The 18,581-nt window shown below is 63.2% G+C and overlaps 1 protein-coding gene across 1 annotated transcript; it reads left to right on the top strand.

Moving 5' to 3' along the window:
• The first annotated feature begins 729 nt into the window (after positions 1-729).
• On the top strand, positions 730-18,579 carry LLGL1 (LLGL scribble cell polarity complex component 1). The gene is made up of 23 exons (XM_042966015.1): positions 730-840; positions 4,319-4,416; positions 6,581-6,662; positions 6,750-6,880; positions 7,832-7,990; positions 8,070-8,232; positions 8,314-8,449; positions 8,774-8,828; positions 8,991-9,145; positions 9,235-9,458; positions 9,654-9,721; positions 10,804-10,957; positions 11,031-11,135; positions 11,844-12,136; positions 12,470-12,617; positions 12,874-13,027; positions 14,996-15,291; positions 15,801-16,065; positions 16,253-16,367; positions 16,565-16,677; positions 16,961-17,081; positions 17,236-17,315; positions 17,944-18,579. The coding sequence occupies exons 1-22, from the start codon at positions 760-762 to the stop codon at positions 17,312-17,314; spliced, it is 3,195 nt and encodes a 1,064-aa protein (XP_042821949.1). The 5' UTR covers positions 730-759; the 3' UTR covers position 17,315; positions 17,944-18,579.
• The last annotated feature ends 2 nt before the right edge of the window (positions 18,580-18,581 follow it).

Here is an 18,581-nt window from a genome sequence, read left to right as displayed (position 1 = left end):
GCCCCTGTCTTTACCCGACGGCCCTCCTAAGGATCCCGTGCTGCCACACGTAGCCTTGGAGTCTGGATGCTGAAGGATGTGTAGGAGTTCCCCAGGGGCCTGGCGCTGAGGAGGGCATTCCTGACTGACCACCCAGCCAGGGTAAAAGCATGGCGGGGGAGGTGTTCTGGCCCACTGGGGTACAAAGCGGTGTCCCGTGAAACTGTAAATATAACTTGGCAATCACTAGACCATAGCGTAGATGGGGAAACTGAGGCTGAGGGGGTCAGGGAATTGCCCCAGTCAGAACTCTCCTGGCTTTCGGGACGGGTCTGCCTCATTACCCGAGTAAGCACGTCGCCCCTGGTTGGAGGAAGGAAAACGCCTCCTCCAAGTTCGGGAACACTGGCCGGCCCCCTCCAAAGCTCGTCCCCAGCCGCCCACGCAGGAGGCCTGGCTCACGGACTACAAGTCCCGGCAGGCCCCACACCGCAGCGCATGCTCGGCGAGAGTACCTTCGCGAGCCCTGCCGAACCCGGGGGCCCAGTCTTCCCCCATTGTCTGGCCCGCAGGGGCGGGGCGGGCGGCGTATGGGCACACCTATTGGTCGGGCAGCACATCGGTTGCGCTCTGCGCCCGCCTCCGTGCAGGCCCCGCCCCGCGCGCCCGCGCCCGGGCCGCCTGGCGCCCCGCCCGCGCCTCAGGACCGGCGGGGCCGCGCGGCGCATCCTGCGGGCGGCGGCGGCGGCGGCGGGCGCGGCGCCGGCAGCCGGACGCAAGATGATGAAGTTTCGGTTCCGGCGGCAGGGCGCCGACCCGCAGCGCGAGAAGCTCAAGCAGGAGCTCTTCGCCTTCAACAAGGTGCGGCGGCGGCGGCGGCGGTTCGGGCTGGGCAGGAGGGGGCGGGCCGGGGGCCCAAGCCGGGGGCCCGGGGGCCGGAGCCACGTCGGGCTCGGGGGGAGGGGGCGCCCAGCTGGGGCGGGGCGCGGGGGCCGGGACGCGCGCCCCTCTTCGGGCCCCGCTTCTCGCCTCTTTCCCTGCTCCACTCTCGGACTCTGGGTGGGTCTGGGTCTCTCGCGGACTTTCCGAGTCAGCTTGTCCGGGTCTCTGTGGGCCTCACTGGCCCTGGCTCTGCAGGTCTCTGTCTACCTGGGTCTGTGTGTCTCTGTCTCTGTACGACTCTTTGCCTGTCTCTGGGTCTCTGTCCCTGTCTCTGCCTGTGATCACCTCCCTATCCTCAGCCTATGCCTGTGTATCCGGGGAGTGGGGGGTGTCTCTACCTCTGTCCCTGTGTATCTCTGGGTACCTCTTCTCTGTCTCCCTTCATCTCTCTGTCTCTGCATCTGTGAGTCTTTGCTGGTCTTTTCTTGCGTGTGTCTCTGCCTGCATATGTCCCTGTGCGGTCTCTAGAACTCTCACTCCGACTCTCACTCTCTGTCTCTTTATTTCTCTTCCTTTGGGGGCTCTCGGAGCCCCTGCTCAGCCCTGAGGGCAGCCCAGGGCCCCAGTTTGTTTTTCTTTTGCACCCAGGCCAGTGGGGGGGGGGGTGAGGAGGAGAGGCAGATGTTGGGGGGTGGAGCTGGGAAATCCCTTCCATGTTCCTCTCCTTCCTTCCCCCAAGGCCCTAGGCTCTGCCTTGTGGGGCTCTGACCTGCCCTGTGCTGCTGGGGGCTCCAAGGAAGATGCCTGGCTTTGTACTCAACTACCCTTCGGTGTGCGGGGCCTCAGTTTCCTTTGCTGTGAAATGGAGCCACCTGGTTGTGGGCTCTGGCTCCCTGTATCACATGGGCCAGCTGACCTGCCTTTGAGCCAAGGTGGAGGTGAGGGGGTGGAAGGTTGCTCCTTCCTTTCTTTTCCCAGGTAGGGCAAGAGGGGCCATGGGAAAGGGGCTGCCTGCAGCCCCCACCTCCTCCCACCCTTGCACTGATGTGTGGTAGATCCAGGCCCCAACCTTTGCCTTGTTAACTTCTCCTGGGGTGTTGCTTCTGGCCTCAGTTTTACTCCAAACCTCTGATTGCACAGCCCTTCACTGCTCTTGGGGATTAGAGTTGTTATCCCCGTCACACAGGTGAGAAAATCGAGGTTCAGAGAGGGGTGACGTCTGGCTTGTCAAAGTCACAGAGCGAGTTGGGGCACTTTGTCCTTGTGTCCCCTTGTCGACAGGATTTGACTTTAGCCTTGAGGGGCACGGATTTTTGGAGGGACAGCTGTGGTCCTGGGCCAGACTCAAGGACACTCTCGTCCAGGAGAACGCCCTGGGGTGACTGGACCTGCAGTGGCTGAGGTGGGAATGTCTCTCAGGGCAGGCAAGGTTTCCTGGTGATGGGGAGGCTGCCAGGACCTTCAGACTTGGCAGCTGAGCACTTGCCAGGGGCCTGAGGGGCCCAGAGGGGAGGCTGGTGCCCAGGGTCTCCCAGATGGCCCCCTTCCTATGCTGGGTGGCTATGAGGGCGAAGCCCTGGGAGGCGAGAGAATGATGGTGGCGGCAGGCATGTGTTAAGGTGTCACTTCCTTAGCCATTGAGTCGGGGTGTGAAGAGGAGAGGTGGTGGAGAGGCTTGGCTCCGCTTGGCTGGCCCTGGGTTGGTAGAAGCCGAGGGCTCCCTGCTAAGGAGAGTGAGGCCCCATTCTGAGTGGGCAGCATTGGCGGGAGGGGTGTGGTTTGGGGCAAGGGGCTTGGTCACAAGAGGAGGTGGTAGGTGATCACTAGAGAATAAATGGGTCCCACATTCCCAAGCGATGGCAGGGGAGTCAGAAGCAAGCCTGGACTTTGGACTCAGTCTCACATCCAAGTCCCCGCCCTGCCCACAAGGTGCCTGTGGGATGTCCACTCTATGTCAGTTTAACAGATACTGAGCTCCTACTGTGTGCAGGGCCCCCTTCTAGGTATGGGGGACACCGCAGTGACCAGAAGGGACAAGTGCCTCTTCACTCAGGATGCTCATGTACTTGTGGGGGAGACAGTGAAAAGCCAAAGCAAAAGAGTAAAACGTGCAGTAGCTTGGATAACAGCCAGTGCTGTAGATAAAGTAGGCTGAGGGTGTGGAGTGTGGGGACAGGGAGGCTGCTAGAGCAGGGTGGCTTAGGGAGGGCTGTGAGGAGTTGACTCCCGATCTGAGACCTGAATGGTGGGAAGGACCCCTCTTTGGGCAGTGCTGGGTGAAGCACGTTCCAGGCAGAGGGACAGTAGATGCAAAGGCCCTGAGGCAGGAGTCTGCCTAGTAAATTGGAGGAGAGCAGAAAGCCATTGGGTCTGGAGTCAAGTGAGCTGGGGGAGAGTGGGAAGAAGAGGACAGGGAGGGGCCAGGTGGTGAGGTGGGAGCTTGGAGAGGGTCCTGAGCAGAGGGTGGGGACTGGCTAGACACGGTCAGATGGTCAGATCTAGCAAACGTGTGGTGATGCTAGCGTGGGGGCGGGAAGGGAAGGGAAGCACTCCCCTCTACCCCCCAGCTAAACGGACTGTTCTGTCCTCAGGTTGGGCACACTGCCCCTCGTGCCCAGATGGGAAACTGAGGCTTGGGGAGTACTGTGACTAGCCTGAGCCCATGCAGGCTGCATAAAGGGCTCAGTCCCTGTCTGGATTGGTGGAGGCCCGGGGCTGCAGGCCTGGGGACCAGGGTTTCTTCTGAAATGTGTGTCTTGCTGAGGCAGTGGTCAGGAGATACCTGGACCCACATGTGGTGACCCACATTGGTGTTGAGGACAGCGGGTGGGGGCCCCTCCAGCCGGGCCTCTGGGGATGAGCAGGAGCTCCTTGGTGGATGTGGGAAAACCGAGGAAAGCACGAGTGGGTGGAAGGAAGGATCGAGAACCTGGTGGGCAGGGGTCTGTGCGGGGGGGACTGGCCCTGCCAAGAGGAGTGGCCCCGGGGGAGGGGGAGGGTCAAGAGCCTCCACCTAGCTGATCTTGGGTGTTGCCCTCCGATCTCCATGTGGGGCCTGTGGGGAGTGCCAGGGACATCATATGAGACTACGGACAGCATGGCGGCTCACCGCTAAAAGTGGGATGCAGAACCCTGCTCTGGGGGACAGGTAGGGTTGACTTTTGTGCCTGCACCCCGTTGGTCCTGTTTCTCTCTGTCGCCAGAGCCCGGCACACAGCGGGCCGGACACGGGTATTGAGAAAGACAGGGGCTTGGCAGGGGGAGGGCCTCTGCGGTGTGGACGGGACACGCGAACACCTGTTTCAGAGTCGAGGACACTGAGGCACAGAGCTCAGACGGACCAGCTCCAGTCCTGCTCTGCAGCTGCCATAGTCTGGAGGCTGCCTTGGGGTGGGACTCAGGTGGGCCAGGGGCGGCCGTGCCTGTGCCAATGCCACTGCCCTCCCCTCCCCTGCAGACCGTGGAGCATGGCTTCCCCAACCAGCCCAGCGCCCTGGCCTTTGACCCGGAGCTTCGCATCATGGCCATCGGCACCAGGTCTGGGGCCGTCAAGATGTATCCTTTGGGAACTGAGGCCTTCAGGGCCCTTCGGAAGCTCCTGACAGCTCCCTGTACGTGGGCTCCTTGGGCCGGGTGGGGGGGCAGGGGGGCTGGCCTGGGAGGCCGCAGTAGGCGCCTCGATCCTGGCGGAGGTTGGTGGTGTGGCTTCTGCCCTGAGACTCTTCCTCGCGGAGATGGTTGGGGGGGGGGATGGGGTCTGCTTGCGGTGGTCACAGCTGTCCATCGCTGCATTTCAGCCAGCCAGTTACCTAGGCGACCCTAGCGTCGTTCCAGCAATTAATTGACTGGGGACACCAGGCCAGGAGGCTAACCACGCACGGTACCCAGCAAAGGTGTTGAGTGGGCCAGGGTTACACAGTGGGCCTTGCCCTGGTGACTGGGCACACACGTATGCCAATGTGAAGACACGTGTGTTCGGCTGAGGGGCTGGGGGCAGTGCCAGGCTCAGCATGGTGAGCGCGGCGCGGCCCCCACCTGGATGCTGGCGGCTGCACAATGGGCCGTGTGAGCCGCACAAAGCGGGCATTTTCCTGCAAGCGCGGGGTGGGGGTGGGGTGGGGGCAAGCAGGCAGCTGAATGCTCCTTGCCTGCCATGGAGAACCCCACCCCCACTGCCCTCGGGGAAGCCCCTTGGGTGGGGAGACAGAGGTGTGGGGTCTGGCTGGAGGCGGCTCGGTGAGGGGTGCCCACCCTCACCCTTCCTCTTGGGACCCTCTGGCTCTCAGTACCCTCGTTGGAGACACTGGTTGGCGGAAGATGAGTCAGTGCCTGGAAGGAGGCAGGGTGGGGATGGGGGTCTTCCCACCCCAGGGCTGGGTGGCCAGACAGGGGTGGGCGTCTGGGCCTTTGGTCTGTGAGTTTGCCTTCTCCAGGGAGTGTGGCTGGGCCAGGATGCCCCTCCTCTCCCGTGGGCCCCTGAGGCACTGGTGGGGCAGGGAAGGGGGTGGGGAGGGGGCAGTGCCTGGACCCCCTGCCCCCAAGTCCCCACCTGCCCTGGGGGGGCATGCACTTCCTGGCCAGCTCCCACTCCTTGTGGTGCTGTCCTGACTCACAGGTATATCGTGGTCCCGAAGCCCTTTCTTCTGCTCAGTGCCCTGCTCCACGCGACTCTGTTGGCCACTTGAGCTGTCGCTCCGTGGTCTCACGCACAGGCTCCTCCTGCTCACAAAGAACCTGATGTACTGGCGAGGAGACATCCCCGGAGGAAGCTGGGGCCCTCCTCTGTCCCCTCAGTCCTTCCCCGGTCTACCCTAGCTCCCAGCCCTGGGTCGGGAAACTGAGGCTGGCCACAGAAGCCACCCCTCCCCCTCAAGGGTGGCCCGTCTCCTTGGCAACCCTGGTTCCCGCCCAGCGCTCCTGCCCTCTCTTTTGTCCCCTCTTCTGTGTTCTCCTGGCTCCTGCAGGGAATCCCAACTCTAGCTCCAAAGCAACCGGCTCCTGCGTTGTTGCTGGGCAACGCTGACCCCTCCCTAACCCTCCCTCCTGGGGCCCCCTCGGCCCTGCCCGACTGGTGTTGCTGTGACTCTGGCACTGACACCAGACACTTGAAGCGGGTCACCCAATCTAAGCCTCTGCGGATTGTCTGTGAAATGGGCAGGCTGAGGCCTCTCCCTGGTCACAGTGGGGGCTGCTGGCTGCGTGCCCCAGAGGGAGGTTGGTTTCCTTGCCCATAGCCGGAGGTTGGCCTGGAGCTGTGGGAAGAGGCAGCCCGGACTCTCCTCTGCTCCAGACTTCCGTGCCCAGGCTTGGCCTGGCGTCTCTGCCTGTATGATCCGAACCTGGGGGGCCCAGCTCTTATGTACACAGACACACGCACACGGCTAACACAGGGCAGAGCCCTGGCTGCCTGCCGGGCCTGGGCCAATTGTGTTGGGTATGTCTTTATTCTCACTTGCCCTGGATCAGCCCTACAAGGTGGGAGTGGGACTCACTAGCCCATTTTACGGATGAGGGAGTAACTGACTTGCAGGAGCAGAGTGGAGCCTGCACGCTGAGCCTGGGGATATCTTGGGGGGATAGGACAGTGCTTCTTCAGGGAGGGGTCCCATCTGGACCTTGGAGGGCTTCTGGGTAGGCAGGCCTGGTTGGGGCCCGTCGGAATCGTTCTCAGAAAGGAGGATCTCCCGTATCTGCTTCTGCCCTTGACCTGTGCTCTCAGCTACGGTGCACCTGGCGTGGAGTTTACCGGCCTACACCGAGACACGGCCACTGTCACCCAGATGCACTTCCTGCCTGGCCAGGTGAGCCTCCACCCTCACTGGCTCCCGTGGCCCCCACGCCCTCCCCATCCCAGGCCAGCCCAGTCTTGGTCTCTGCTCATCCACCAGGGCCGCCTCCTGACCCTGTTGGACGACAGCAGCCTGCATCTCTGGGAGATCGTCCACCACAATGGCTGCGCCCACCTGGAGGAAGCACTCAGCTTCCAGCCACCCAGTCGGCCGGGCTTTGACTGTGCCAGGTACCGGAGGACTTGGCTGGGGACCAGCTGCCGGGCGCAGGGGGCGGGAGGGGGAGCCCGGGGGAGGTTGTGGAAGCCAGCCTCGCAAAGGTGCTGTGGGGGTAGGAAGCCTCCCTCAAGCTAGGATACGGGGTGGCAGGGTACCTGGGGCTGGGCCCGGGGCCCGGAGAGATGTGCCCTGTGGATTTTGCAGGTGTGAAATAGGGGGCTCTGGCCAAGTCTGAGGTGAGCAGGTAGTGTCCATGCTCTGGGGACCGCTGGGGCCTTTAACGGTTTGGAGGGGGCGATGGGTGATAATGTACATGGGTGAAAGGGCAGCTGGGGGGCAAGGAGCCTCGTCCCAGGCTGTATGAGGTGCCAGCAGGATGCTCCAGAGGTCAGTGGCGTGAGCCTAGACCCCCAGTGAGAGTGTAAGGGGCCTCTCGGTCTGGCCCTGCTGAAACAGAGTTGTCCTACTCCTCCTGGGGGCTGGGTGACACCCTCACACGGGGGTGGACTCCTGGGGTCTCCCATCCTCTGCAGGCCAGGTCCAATCTGGGGCCCTCCTGCAAAGTCAGGGAGACATCTTGAGGCTGGCGACAGGGTTCCTGGGTGAGGCTCAGGAGGGTTGTGTGTGTCCTAGAGCCCTTGGTCCTGGCCCGGGCACTGGCCTGGTTCCTACCTTCCTTCCTGGTGAGGGGGAGGGGTCGGGAGCCCGTCTCCAAGACCTGAGGAGCCTATTTTTATCCCTCTCCTTCCCAACATCCTGATGAATAATTGAGTGAGCTAATTGTGATGCCCGCAGCCACCACCTTCGCCTTCCCAGTGCGCCAGCCAGCCCACTCGATAATCCGGCCTCTATGAGCGCAGAGGGTCCATAATGAGCTGCCAGTAGCAGCCCAGCCCCCTCCACACCACTCCTCAGCGGGCGGACGGGCTTGCGCCCTCACCCACTCCCCTCATCCCTTGCAGTGGCCCGCTCAGCCTCGCCCGTGTCACGGTGGTCTTGCTGTTGGCAGCCGGTGACCTGGCGGCCCTGGGCACCGAGGGCGGCAGCGTCTTCTTCCTGGACGTGCCCACCTTGACGCTGCTCGAGGGGCAGACTCTTGCCCCGGACGACGTTCTTCGAAGGTAAGAGGCAGGCGGACCTCCCAGCAGCCTCTCCACGCCCGGGTGGTGCTCCTGCCGGCTCACCTGCGCCCCTCTGCAGCGTGCCAGACGACTACCGGTGTGGGAAGGCGCTGGGCCCCGTGGAGTCACTCCAAGGACACCTGCGGGACCCCACCAAGATCCTCATCGGCTACAGCCGGGGCCTGCTGGTCATCTGGAACAGGGCGGCGCAGTGCGCGGACCGTGTCTTCCTGGGGAACCAGGTGTGTGAGGGAGGCCGGCACCTGCAGCCGGGGCCCTCTGCTTAGGGCCCTGCTCACACTGCCCCCCCTACCCCCCTGCAGCAGCTGGAGAGCCTGTGCTGGGAGCGCAGCGGCAACACGCTGGTCAGCTCGCACAGTGACGGCAGCTACGCCGTCTGGTCTGCGGGTGCCGGCGGCTCCCCCGTGACACAGCCCACGGTAGCCACCACGCCCTACGGTGAGTGCTGGGGAGGCTGAGGGCAGCCCTGCCACCTGAGCGTGGGGTTGACCGGGGACCCCGAGCTCAGGCACTTGGGGCTGCCCGGCCTTGGTGGGGGTACCCAGGAGGCCTTGTGTGAGATGCCATGCCGAGCCACGTCCTCGAAGGTGAGGTTGCTGGGGGGCACGGTTGGGCAGTGGGCCTTCCCCTCGGGGTCAGGAAGCAGCTGTGAGGCCAGGATGATGGAGGCAGAGCAGGAACGGGAGAAGCTTGGAGAAATGTGACCTGGGGCCCTTCTGGTCCCTGTGAGCGAATGAGCCCGACACTGTCCCACCCCTCCAGGCCCCTTCCCCTGCAAAGCCATTAACAAGATTCTGTGGCGAAACTGTGCATCTGGGTAGGTGGGGAGCTGGTTCTCAGATGTGGGTTGGGGGCTGTGTCTGCAGGGGGGAGGAGGGTGGGCTCTGGGGCACAGGGATGTCCTGCAGCGCTCTCCCTGGGTCGGGCAGTGTGCACTTGGGGTCTGGGTGGCTCACGTGGCTCCCCGCCTGCCGTGCAGGGACCACTTCATCATCTTTAGTGGAGGCATGCCCCGCGCCAGCTACGGTGACCGCCACTGTGTGAGTGTGCTCCGGGCTGAGACTCTGGTGACGCTGGACTTCACCTCCCGCATCATCGACTTCTTCACAGTTCACAGCACACGGCCCGAGGACGGTGTGTGCCCTGCCCTCCCCACCCCATGCCCTGTGCCGCCCCCCCACCCCCACCCCCGTGGCTCTGCTCACCCAGCCCTCGCCCTGCAGAGTTCGACGAGCCCCAGGCCCTGGCTGTGTTGCTCGAAGAGGAGCTGGTGGTGCTCGACCTGCAAACGCCTGGCTGGCCTGCTGTGCCTGCCCCCTACCTGGCCCCGCTGCACTCATCTGCTATCACCTGCTCGGCACATGTCGCCAACGTCCCCGCCAAGCTGTGGGCCCGCATTGTGAGCGCCGGCGAGCAGCAGAGCCCCCAGCCTGCCTCCAGCGCCTCGGTGTGTGCCCAGGGCCTCCTGCAGGGGCGGGGACATGGGGAGGGAGGGTGTTGCAGGCATAGGCCCGGAGGTGGGGATGTAGCAGGTGTACACGGGGAATTCAGGCAGCTTGGGCCCCGGGTGCCATGCTGAAGGTGAGGAGAGAAGGTGTTTGTCCTGACCTTCCGCTTCCACATCTCTGCCTCCCTCTCCCAGAGCTGGCCCATCACCGGGGGCCGGAACCTGGCCCAGGAGCCATCACAGCGGGGTCTACTGCTGACTGGGTAGGCAGACACATGTGTTCCATGGCCAAGCACAGGTGTGACGTGTGCGTGCGTGTGTGTGTGTATGTGTGTGTGTACGCGTGTGTATTTGGGTAAATGGAGCGTGGTGCGACCCATGCAGGTGCAGGAGAGCCCATCCTGGGCCGGTGGGTACTGACCTGCCTGGTGACTCAGGCCCCAGCCCTGGTGGGACCAGGCCATTCCCCTCTCCTGCAGGGTGGATTGGGATGAAGCCTCCCTAGGCCCTGGTTAAAGGCCCCGCCCTGCCCTGCCTTTTGGTCTAGAATTGAGCTCCACCCACCCGGCCTGCCCTGGGACCGGAAAATCTGGGCTGGCCCACGCTCATCTGCCCAGGGCAGGTGCTAGAGAGCCCAGTCTGGGCCTGGCGGGCGCTGACGTGCCCAGTGACTCAGGCCCCAACTTCCTGCCCTGCCCCTGCCTGTGCTGGGACCCTCAGGCCTCTGACTCCAGTGTCCCCTATCCTGCTTGAGAGCTCCTAATCATGGCTTTCAGAGCTTTTGGAGGTATCCCAACCAGCCCCAGAGACTCACACACCTTTTGTCGCCCTGGCTCTGGGCTCCCACCACCGCCCAAAGGTCCCTGACGTGGGCTCTGCAGCTGTGTCCTGAGGCTGCACCCCAGATTTGTCTGCTCCTGCCCCCCGCTTCCCCTCCCTGCTTCCTCCCAGCCTCCCCAGGCTTCCTGCTGCTCTGCCTACATGGCTGCCTCATGCCTCATGATCCTTCTGCTCTATGGCTAACGCCCGATCGCTTTTTCTGGACGCGCCCGTAGTCCTCTGTTCCCTGCATTATCTCCTCTGTCATCTCCTGCTCGTCACACTGGTGATTATTTCCATACCTTCTCACCCTGTTTGAGGGGCCCCGGTGCATGTGGTCTGGCATACTGTAGGCACTCAAGATGTGTTTGCTGTATACAGTAGATGCCTCCTGTTTGCTGTGTGCAGTGGGAGTCTGGTCAGTGCTTGGCATACGTAGTAGGTGGTCAGCGCGTGGTCACTGGATGAGCGGGATGGGGGTGGTGCACGGGGACCCGGGGTGGGCCTGATGTTGCCTTCCCTACAGCCACGAGGACGGCACCGTGCGCTTCTGGGATGCATCTGGTGTGGCCTTGCGGCCGCTCTACAAGCTCAGCACAGCTGGCCTCTTCCAGACAGACTGCGAGCACGCTGACAGCCTGGCCCAGGCCGCTGAGGACGACTGGCCGCCCTTTCGCAAGGTAGGCCCTGCCCCGGCCCTGGGGAGCCTGGTCCCAGCTCTGCCCCATGTCATCGCTCCATCCCGCCCCGCAGGTGGGCTGCTTTGACCCCTACAGCGACGATCCTCGGCTTGGCGTGCAGAAGGTGGCGCTCTGCAAGTACACAGCCCAGATGGTGGTGGCTGGCACTGCAGGCCAGGTAAGGCGGAGGTGCCCCAGGCTCGGGGTCTCAGAGGGCTTTCTGGAGGAGGTGGGCCTGACCTAGAGGGTCTAGTGGAGTGGCGGGGGACGCACATGCACAAAAGCCCGGAGATGGGAATGGGGCTGCAGGTGGGGCTGGCTGGGGTGAGGCCAGCCGGGGAGGTGGAACCTCTAGGAGGCCTGGAGTCCAAGCTCTGGCCGCAGGGAACCACACCAGGGGCAGGAGCACGGGTGTTAGGTGAGCACTGAGAGTGGGGACCAGCAGGTCTGGGTCGCTGCCGTGCCCCAGCACTCAACACGGTATATAGGGCTCAGTGGGTAATTACCGTTAAGTGGGAGACAGGCTAGTGGGGGGTGCTTTGCTCCAAAGGCCAGTGGGTCTTGGTGACTGCTGTTCCCCTCTGACTCGTGCAGTATGCAGAAGGTGCTCAATGTATGCTCATTGCTAAAGGGAGAGAGACTTGCAGGGGTGGGATATTGTGCTCCTGGAAGGCAAGGACCAGCTGGTCTTGGTCACCATTGTGTTCCCCAGTGCTCAGTGAAGGCCCTGGTATACACTAGGCTTTCAGTGAGTGCTTGTTAAGCGGATAAACGAGAGACAGTACTGGGACTGGCCTAACGGTGGCTTTGCGGGCTCAGGTGGGGCCCGGGTAGTCCTGTCCTCCACACTGACCCCTCCCCCACCCTGCCATGGCTGTGTTTTCAGGTGCTGGTGCTGGAGCTAAGTGATGTGCCATCAGAACAGGCGGTCAGCGTGGCCAGTGTGGACCTCCTCCAGGACCGAGAGGGCTTCACGTGGAAGGGCCACGAGCGGCTGAGTCCGCGCACAGGGCCACTGCCGTGGCCCGCTGGCTTCCAGCCCCGAGTGCTGGTTCAGTGCCTGCCACCAGCTGCTGTCACCGCTGTCACGCTCCATGCCGAGTGGAGCCTCGTGGCCTTCGGTACCAGTCATGGCTTTGGCCTCTTCGACTACCAGCGCAAGAGCCCTGTGCTGGCCAGGTGTGTGTGTGGTGGGCCCGGAGCCCGGTGAGCGGGGGCTGTACTTGCACCTGGCCCCAGCCTCCTGGGAGACCTTTGGTGTCTCCCCACACCTGTCTGGGCCTCAGTTTCCCTGAGATCTGACATGGTGCAGGTAGGGCGACCTTAAAGTCGCCTTCCCCGCTGGCAGCTCTGTCCTTATGAAAAGTGCTGCTGGTAGAGTGTTAAGCGCCCCCGGCTGCTGGGTGCGAGGGGCAGAGGGGCTCCGGCTTCCTGAGCCACGGGGCCGGCAGGAGCGCGGCGGCTGCTGCGGGAGTCTGCTCCGTGGCACGACTGGCACCTGCCTGCCCCCAGGTGCACCCTGCACCCCAACGACTCCCTGGCCATGGAAGGGCCGCTGTCCCGGGTGAAGTCGCTCAAGAAGTCTCTGCGCCAGTCTTTCCGGCGCATCCGCAAAAGCCGAGTCTCGGGCAAGAAGCGGGCCGCTAATGCCAACAGCAAGGTGAGGCGGGGCTGCGCTGCCCGGATGCCACCTCTCTGCCTGCTGGGGCCAGGCACAGCAGTGGAGCCTCAGCTCCGAGAGCCAAGCGTCTGTTCCCTTCAGTAGCCCCGGCCCCTGGGCCCCCCCCCCACCCCCCCCACCCCCCTCCGCCCTGCTGATCAGGATGAGCCGGGGAAGGTGCTGGGATGTCGGCACCAGGCTGTATGGGAGCAGAGGGGGTTGGGGAGGCGGAGTTCTGGAGGCTGTGCCCCTGCAGTTGCAGGAGGCCAATGCGCAGCTGGCCGAGCAGGCCTGCCCCCACGACGTGGAGATGACCCCCGTGCAGCGCCGCATTGAGCCCCGCTCTGCCGACGACTCCCTCTCGGGTGTTGTTCGCTGCCTCTACTTCGCTGACACGTTCCTTCGAGATGGTGAGGCCAGGGGGACGGGCTGGGGGGGATGGGCCTGAGCCGGCCATCTAGGAAACGGGGAAGGGTGGGACCGCGCCGTCTGGGAGGTTGGAAGGCACACCCTATGCGCCGGACTGAGCTGGCGACAGTGCCCCGGCCACCCCAAGTGGTCCCCCCTGGAACTTCCAACTGTGAGGGGTTGGTGAGTGAGCCGGGCCTCTGAGACCTGAAGAGGGAGAAGGGAGCCCAAGATCTGGGGGCGGAGAGTGTGGGGGTCAGCCAGTGCCAGCGGCTGAGGTGGGTATGTGTTGGGGAGATGACCCGGGTGTGGTGGCTGCAGAAGAGGGGGAGGCTGGGGAGACGCTGGGTGCTGGCCACCTCACTCTGCAGTGGCGAGTGCCCTGAGTGGTGGGAGCCCCGGGACGGTCCTCTGCAGACCGATGTGGTCTGGTTTATTGACTGATTCACTGATGGATTTTTACCTCGTATCATGGAGAATTTTCACCATACACAACAGGAGTGCAGTCGCCCCACAAAGACAGCCAGCCATCTGCTGCTGCACCGTCCCCGCCCCACACGGTGGCTTTTAATAAATTTTTATTTATTTATTTTAGAGAGAGAGAGAGAGGGAGAGAACAAGTGGGGGGGGGGCAGAGAAAAAGAGGGACAGAGGATCTGAAGTTGGCTCTGCACAGACAGCAGAAAGCCCAAGCAGAAAGCCCACTGTGGGGCTTGAACCCATGAACCATGAGATCATGACCTGAGCTGAAGGCAGCCGCTTAACTGACGAAGCCACTCAGCCCCCCCCCCCCCACAGTGGCTTTTATCTTGCTGGAGCATTTTCAATGAATATCTGTACATCAGGACTTGAGCGTGTGTCTAACAGACATAAGCGACAGCCGTGGTGCCTGCATCGCACCCCGCGGAACCGATGCTGATCCAGTCTCTTGTCACACTCGGGCTGTGGTGGCTTTCTCCTTTCATCTCCAAAATGCCTTTTTATAGTTGATATTGGGTCAGCATCTAGTCATTCTGCACTTGGTTGTTTCACTGATGTGATTTTCAGGCTCTGAATCCGAGCAGGGACCCCCTTCCCCTCCCCCCGCCTTCTGATGTCATGTATTTGTTGAGGATCTTTGATCCAGTGGATTTTCTCAGAGTCCGGACATGGTAGCCCCAGGCTCTTTACCTTGTTCCGCTGTCACCACGAGAAGGCTTATGGCGTTCAGGTTCCCAGCTGGCTGGGTGTCCTAGGTCTGGGCAACATTTTGAGTTGCTTATTTTCCCTGGGGTGTGGCTCCCCCTGGTGGTTGTTGCTGAGGCCACCGATTCATCAAGGGCACACAGCAGTAGCTGCTGGCTCCTGCTGGCTCCTGCTGGCTTCTTCTGGCTCCTGCTGGCTCCTGGACATTGAGCTGTGATTCTCCACCAAGGACCTTCCCCAGAGGTTCAGCCCACACAGGGAAAGCTGGCTAGACAGCGTCCCGCAGGCCTCATTTCTTTCCAGCCTGGCCCCGAGGACTCCACGTCTGGCTGTTGGGCCGAAAGCACATGGCGGGGGGTGGGCTGTGGCCAGCCGGAACGCATCTGCAGGGTGCGGGCTGGTTCCAAGTCTGTCAGTAAGACTAGTGATGGCATATGGTGAGGGGGTGTCAGAGCTGCATGGGGGGGGGGGGCGGGGGGATTCTGTTCCTGAAATGGGGGCTGAGGGTACAGTGGGATGGGGTTGGAGAGATCAGGGTCTAGTTTGGGTGCCTGTTGACATCCTCGAGATGTCCTGGAGGCCATTCCCACTTCTGCAGGAGGACTGTATCTGAGGCCCCAAATTTCGTCAGTAATATAGAGAAGGTGCCTCGGGCCTGAGGCCCTCTGAGGTCCCTGGGGAGGCATGGGACACGAGAGAACTGATTCCGGGGTATCCGGAGAGGAGGGGAGGAACCTGTATCATGCGGCCGACACCCCGCCTCACCAGCCCCCGTCGTCCCGCAGCGGCCCATCATGGACCCACCATGTGGGCAGGCACCAACTCGGGGTCCGTGTTTGCCTACGCGCTGGAGGTGCCGGCGGCCGCGGCAGGTGGCGAGAAGCGACCCGAGCGGGCGGTGGAGGCCGTGCTGGGCAAGGAGGTGCAGTTGATGCACCGTGCACCCGTGGTGGCGATCGCCGTGTTGGATGGGCGCGGCCGCCCGCTGCCCGAGCCCTATGAGGCCTCTCGGGATCTGGCACAGGCGCCTGACATGCAGGGTGGCCACGCTGTGCTCATCGCGTCTGAGGAGCAGTTCAAGGTAAACCACCGTGGCGACCCTCCTGGCTCCCACCTGACACCGTTAGACCTTCCAGGAACTCTGTCCTCACTGTGCTCCCCATCTGCTGAGACCCCCTGTCTGCCTGGGACACATGCCCCTGGACTAGGAGAGATGGCCCCTGGAGAACCCAGACGCTCCCTCAGCCAGCCACATCCCCCCAGGACCCTCCTGCCTCACCGAGTCCCTGCCAGGACCCTCTGAAGACTCCTCAGGGCTCTGGCAGGAACTTGTGACCTGCGTGGATACCAGCCACCTTACCCTTACAACCCAGTGTGACTGGTTTGGCCACAGATGGGGGGGCCCTGGGAGGTTTCCTAGGTGAAGTCTGAGGAGAGGGTGCCCAGGCGGGAGGCCGCCGGGCGGCCGGGGCTGCAGGCCCAGCTGGCAGGCTGGGTTCGGGGCGGGGGCTGGTGCCCGCATCTGGGAGGGTGGGCCCTGCGGGTGCGGACAGGGCCAGCCCCTTTCACCGGCCGCCCGCCTGCCGCCAGGTGTTCACACTACCCAAGGTGAGCGCCAAGACCAAGTTCAAGCTCACGGCCCACGAGGGCTGTCGGGTGCGCAAGGTGGCCCTTGCCACGTTTGCCAGCGTGGCCTGTGAGGACTACGCTGAAACCTGCCTGGCCTGCCTCACCAACTTGGGCGACGTGCACGTCTTCTCGGTGCCTGGCCTGCGGCCCCAGGTACACTACTCCTGTATCCGGAAGGAGGACATCAGCGGCATCGCCTCCTGTGTCTTCACGCGCCACGGCCAGGGTGAGGGGAAGGCTTCTTGGGGGCAGAAACGGCCTGAGCGGGGCTGGAAGAGTTGCTGGGGAGCGTCAGCAGAGGGGCCCCAGGGCGGGCTCGGGACTGGCCAGCATAGGCCAGGGGGAGGCCACTGAGGGATTGTGGTTGCAGTCACACCCCCTAACCGCACCCCACTCTTCACCCGCCCACCCAGGTTTTTACCTGATTTCTCCATCGGAGTTTGAACGCTTCTCTCTGAGTGCTCGGAACATCACGGAGCCGCTCTGCTCTCTGGACATTAGCTGGCCCCGAGATACCACCCGCACCAGGTGCGTGGGAGGGGCAGCCCAGGGGGCCTTCACTAAGGCTGGTCTCATCCTCATGCTCGGATCCTGCGTGGAACAAGGGTGGCCCTCCCTCGTGTCACCCCTCTCTGGTCCTGGGCCCCAGGAGAGGGCGGGTAGGGTCTGGCACTTGAGACTTGAGGCGCCTGCTTGTGGCACCCATTGGGGCCTCATCTCTACAGCCACAGGCTCCGAGAGTCGCCCAAGCTGAGCCAGGCTAATGGGACCCCAGGCGTGGTCCTGGCCCCAGGGAGCCGCGATGGAAGCCCTGGTCCTGCCCGCAGCAAGGGAGCTGGTAAGGACGCTGGATGTGAAGTGAAAGTGGCAGGATATCCACGCAGCTGACGCAGGCCGGGGGGCAAGCCTCCGTAGGTGGCAGCAACCGGACAGGCTGGAAGCCTGGGGGGGGGGCCAGGCCAGGCAGGAATGGGGGGAGTGGGGGTTGGCGGTCTGCTTGCAGTCCCAAGTCTCACTGTGGGCTGGGTTTGGGGGCCGAGTCAGGTCCCCAGGGGATAGAAGGTAGAGTGCAGAGGGTGCCCAGATGGCCAGGTGGGGTCCCGATCATTTCCTTCCCGCAGACACCCCAGAGCCACCCGAGGCCACGCTCTCGCCCATGTCCATTGACTCGGCCACCAGTGCTGACACCACGCTGGACACGACAGGGGACGTCACGGTGGAGGACGTGAAGGATTTCCTGGGGTGAGGCGGGTGGGCGGGTCCGCAGAGGGGCTGCCCTGGGTCCTCCCCAGCCTCCCTCTGCTACCCTCTGCCTACCTTCTGTCAGAGCTGGGCACAGAGGCCCCAGGAAGGGCCAGGTCCCGGGACCCTCTGATCTCCACTCCCCTCCCCGCAGCTCTTCGGAGGAATCTGAGAAGAATCTGAGGAACCTGGCCGAAGACGAGGCTCGAGCCTGTGCCATCCTGATCAAATGAGGTGCTGCGGGTTTAGGGGCCCTGGGTCTGCCTGGTCCTTACTGTTTGACAGCCCTGATTTTCACGGTTCGGTACTAGAAAGGCTAGGCCGGCCTGTCAGCTCCTAGATGGCATGGGTAGCGTTTGGAACCAGGCCAGAGCAAACCACTTAGAGGTGGTGGCAGCTCGGGGCTCAGGGGGCGGTGTGGCCAGCCCATTTTGCAGAGATGATCACTCAGGCTCTTGTGGTGGGGTCCTGCCAGGTGAGCCTGCTGAGCGGGGCCTGGATCTGGAGCCCAGATCTGGGGCTCAGAGGTCTGCCCAACCTATTCGCTGCCCGGTGCCCCTACCCACGCAGCCTGGCCCTACGCCGGGCAGAGACCCCCACCCCCAAGCTCCCTCTTCATCTGCTGCCGGGGTTACTGCTGCCTCTTCCCTGACCACGCCCTGGGCCTCAGTGGGCCCAGCGTGGCCAGTGGTCAGAGTCAGCAAGCCCACTTCTGGCTGTCCCTGCAAGACCCTTGCTCCTAAATGGGTGGGGTGGCCCTTTTGCCTGCCCTAGAGGGGGCACAGTGGCACTTCTGCAGCCAGGCCGTTTACACTTTTCGGCTCCCTGGCTTTCTCTGACCCCTCTTCTCTTCCTTTACCAGGAAGGCCAGAACTGCTTGGCTACCCACTGCCCTTCTGGGAGCTGGGATCCAGGACCCCTGGCCCCTCCGCATAGACCCACACCTGCTAACCTACAGCCTCCAGAGGGACCTGCCCACCTCTGCCCCAGTGCGGTATGGGGGGGGTGTGGGCCCGGGACTCAGCCCAGAGCCTCTGGGGTAGATTCACCTTGGCCGCTCCAGTAGGCAGTTAGCCATCTGGAAGCCAGGCGCTACAGGGCGAGGACTGCTGGGCCTGGCAAGCCTCATGCCACCTCCCACTCAGCACACCGTCCTTCCCCACTGCCTTTGCAAAGAATATTTTTCTAACGCCTGTGCCGGGCTGGACAGGCATTTCTAAAACTATTTTGGTACTTGCTCCTGGGCCAGCACCCACCACTCCCCCCCCCCCCTCCCCAAGTCTGTGATGTGCGCATATATACGACTGGGAGTTCTGCTGGGCACCCAGGACTGGGGGCCCAGTCAGGGTGTGTGTGTGCGTGTGCGAGCGTGCGTGTGCGTGTGTGTGTACGAGGGTGGGGGGCGGGGAGGTCGGTCAGGATGGATTTCCCTGTAGATTGTACCTTGGGGTTTTTTTCCTGTCATTTTGTTAAAATTAGCGCTGTTTTAATATTAAAAAT

This window comes from Panthera tigris, chromosome E1, assembly GCF_018350195.1.
Source record: "Panthera tigris isolate Pti1 chromosome E1, P.tigris_Pti1_mat1.1, whole genome shotgun sequence".
In the NCBI taxonomy this organism is placed as follows: Eukaryota; Metazoa; Chordata; class Mammalia; order Carnivora; family Felidae; genus Panthera; species Panthera tigris.
The sequence above is the reverse complement of the archived record's forward strand: the minus strand, read 5'-3'. Positions and strand labels throughout refer to the sequence as shown.

What these genes read in the sequence shown, in the direction of transcription:
- LLGL1 (XM_042966015.1), top strand. Translation starts at nt 760, where the DNA reads ATGATGAAGTTTCGGTTCCGGCGGCAGGGCGCCGACCCGCAGCGCGAG. An exon ending in TGGCTGGCACTGCAGGCCAG is followed by an intron (nt 11,136 to 11,843) that starts GTAAGGCGGAGG and finishes CTGTGTTTTCAG; the next exon opens with GTGCTGGTGCTGGAGCTAAG. An exon ending in CGTCTGAGGAGCAGTTCAAG is followed by an intron (nt 15,292 to 15,800) that starts GTAAACCACCGT and finishes GCCTGCCGCCAG; the next exon opens with GTGTTCACACTACCCAAGGT.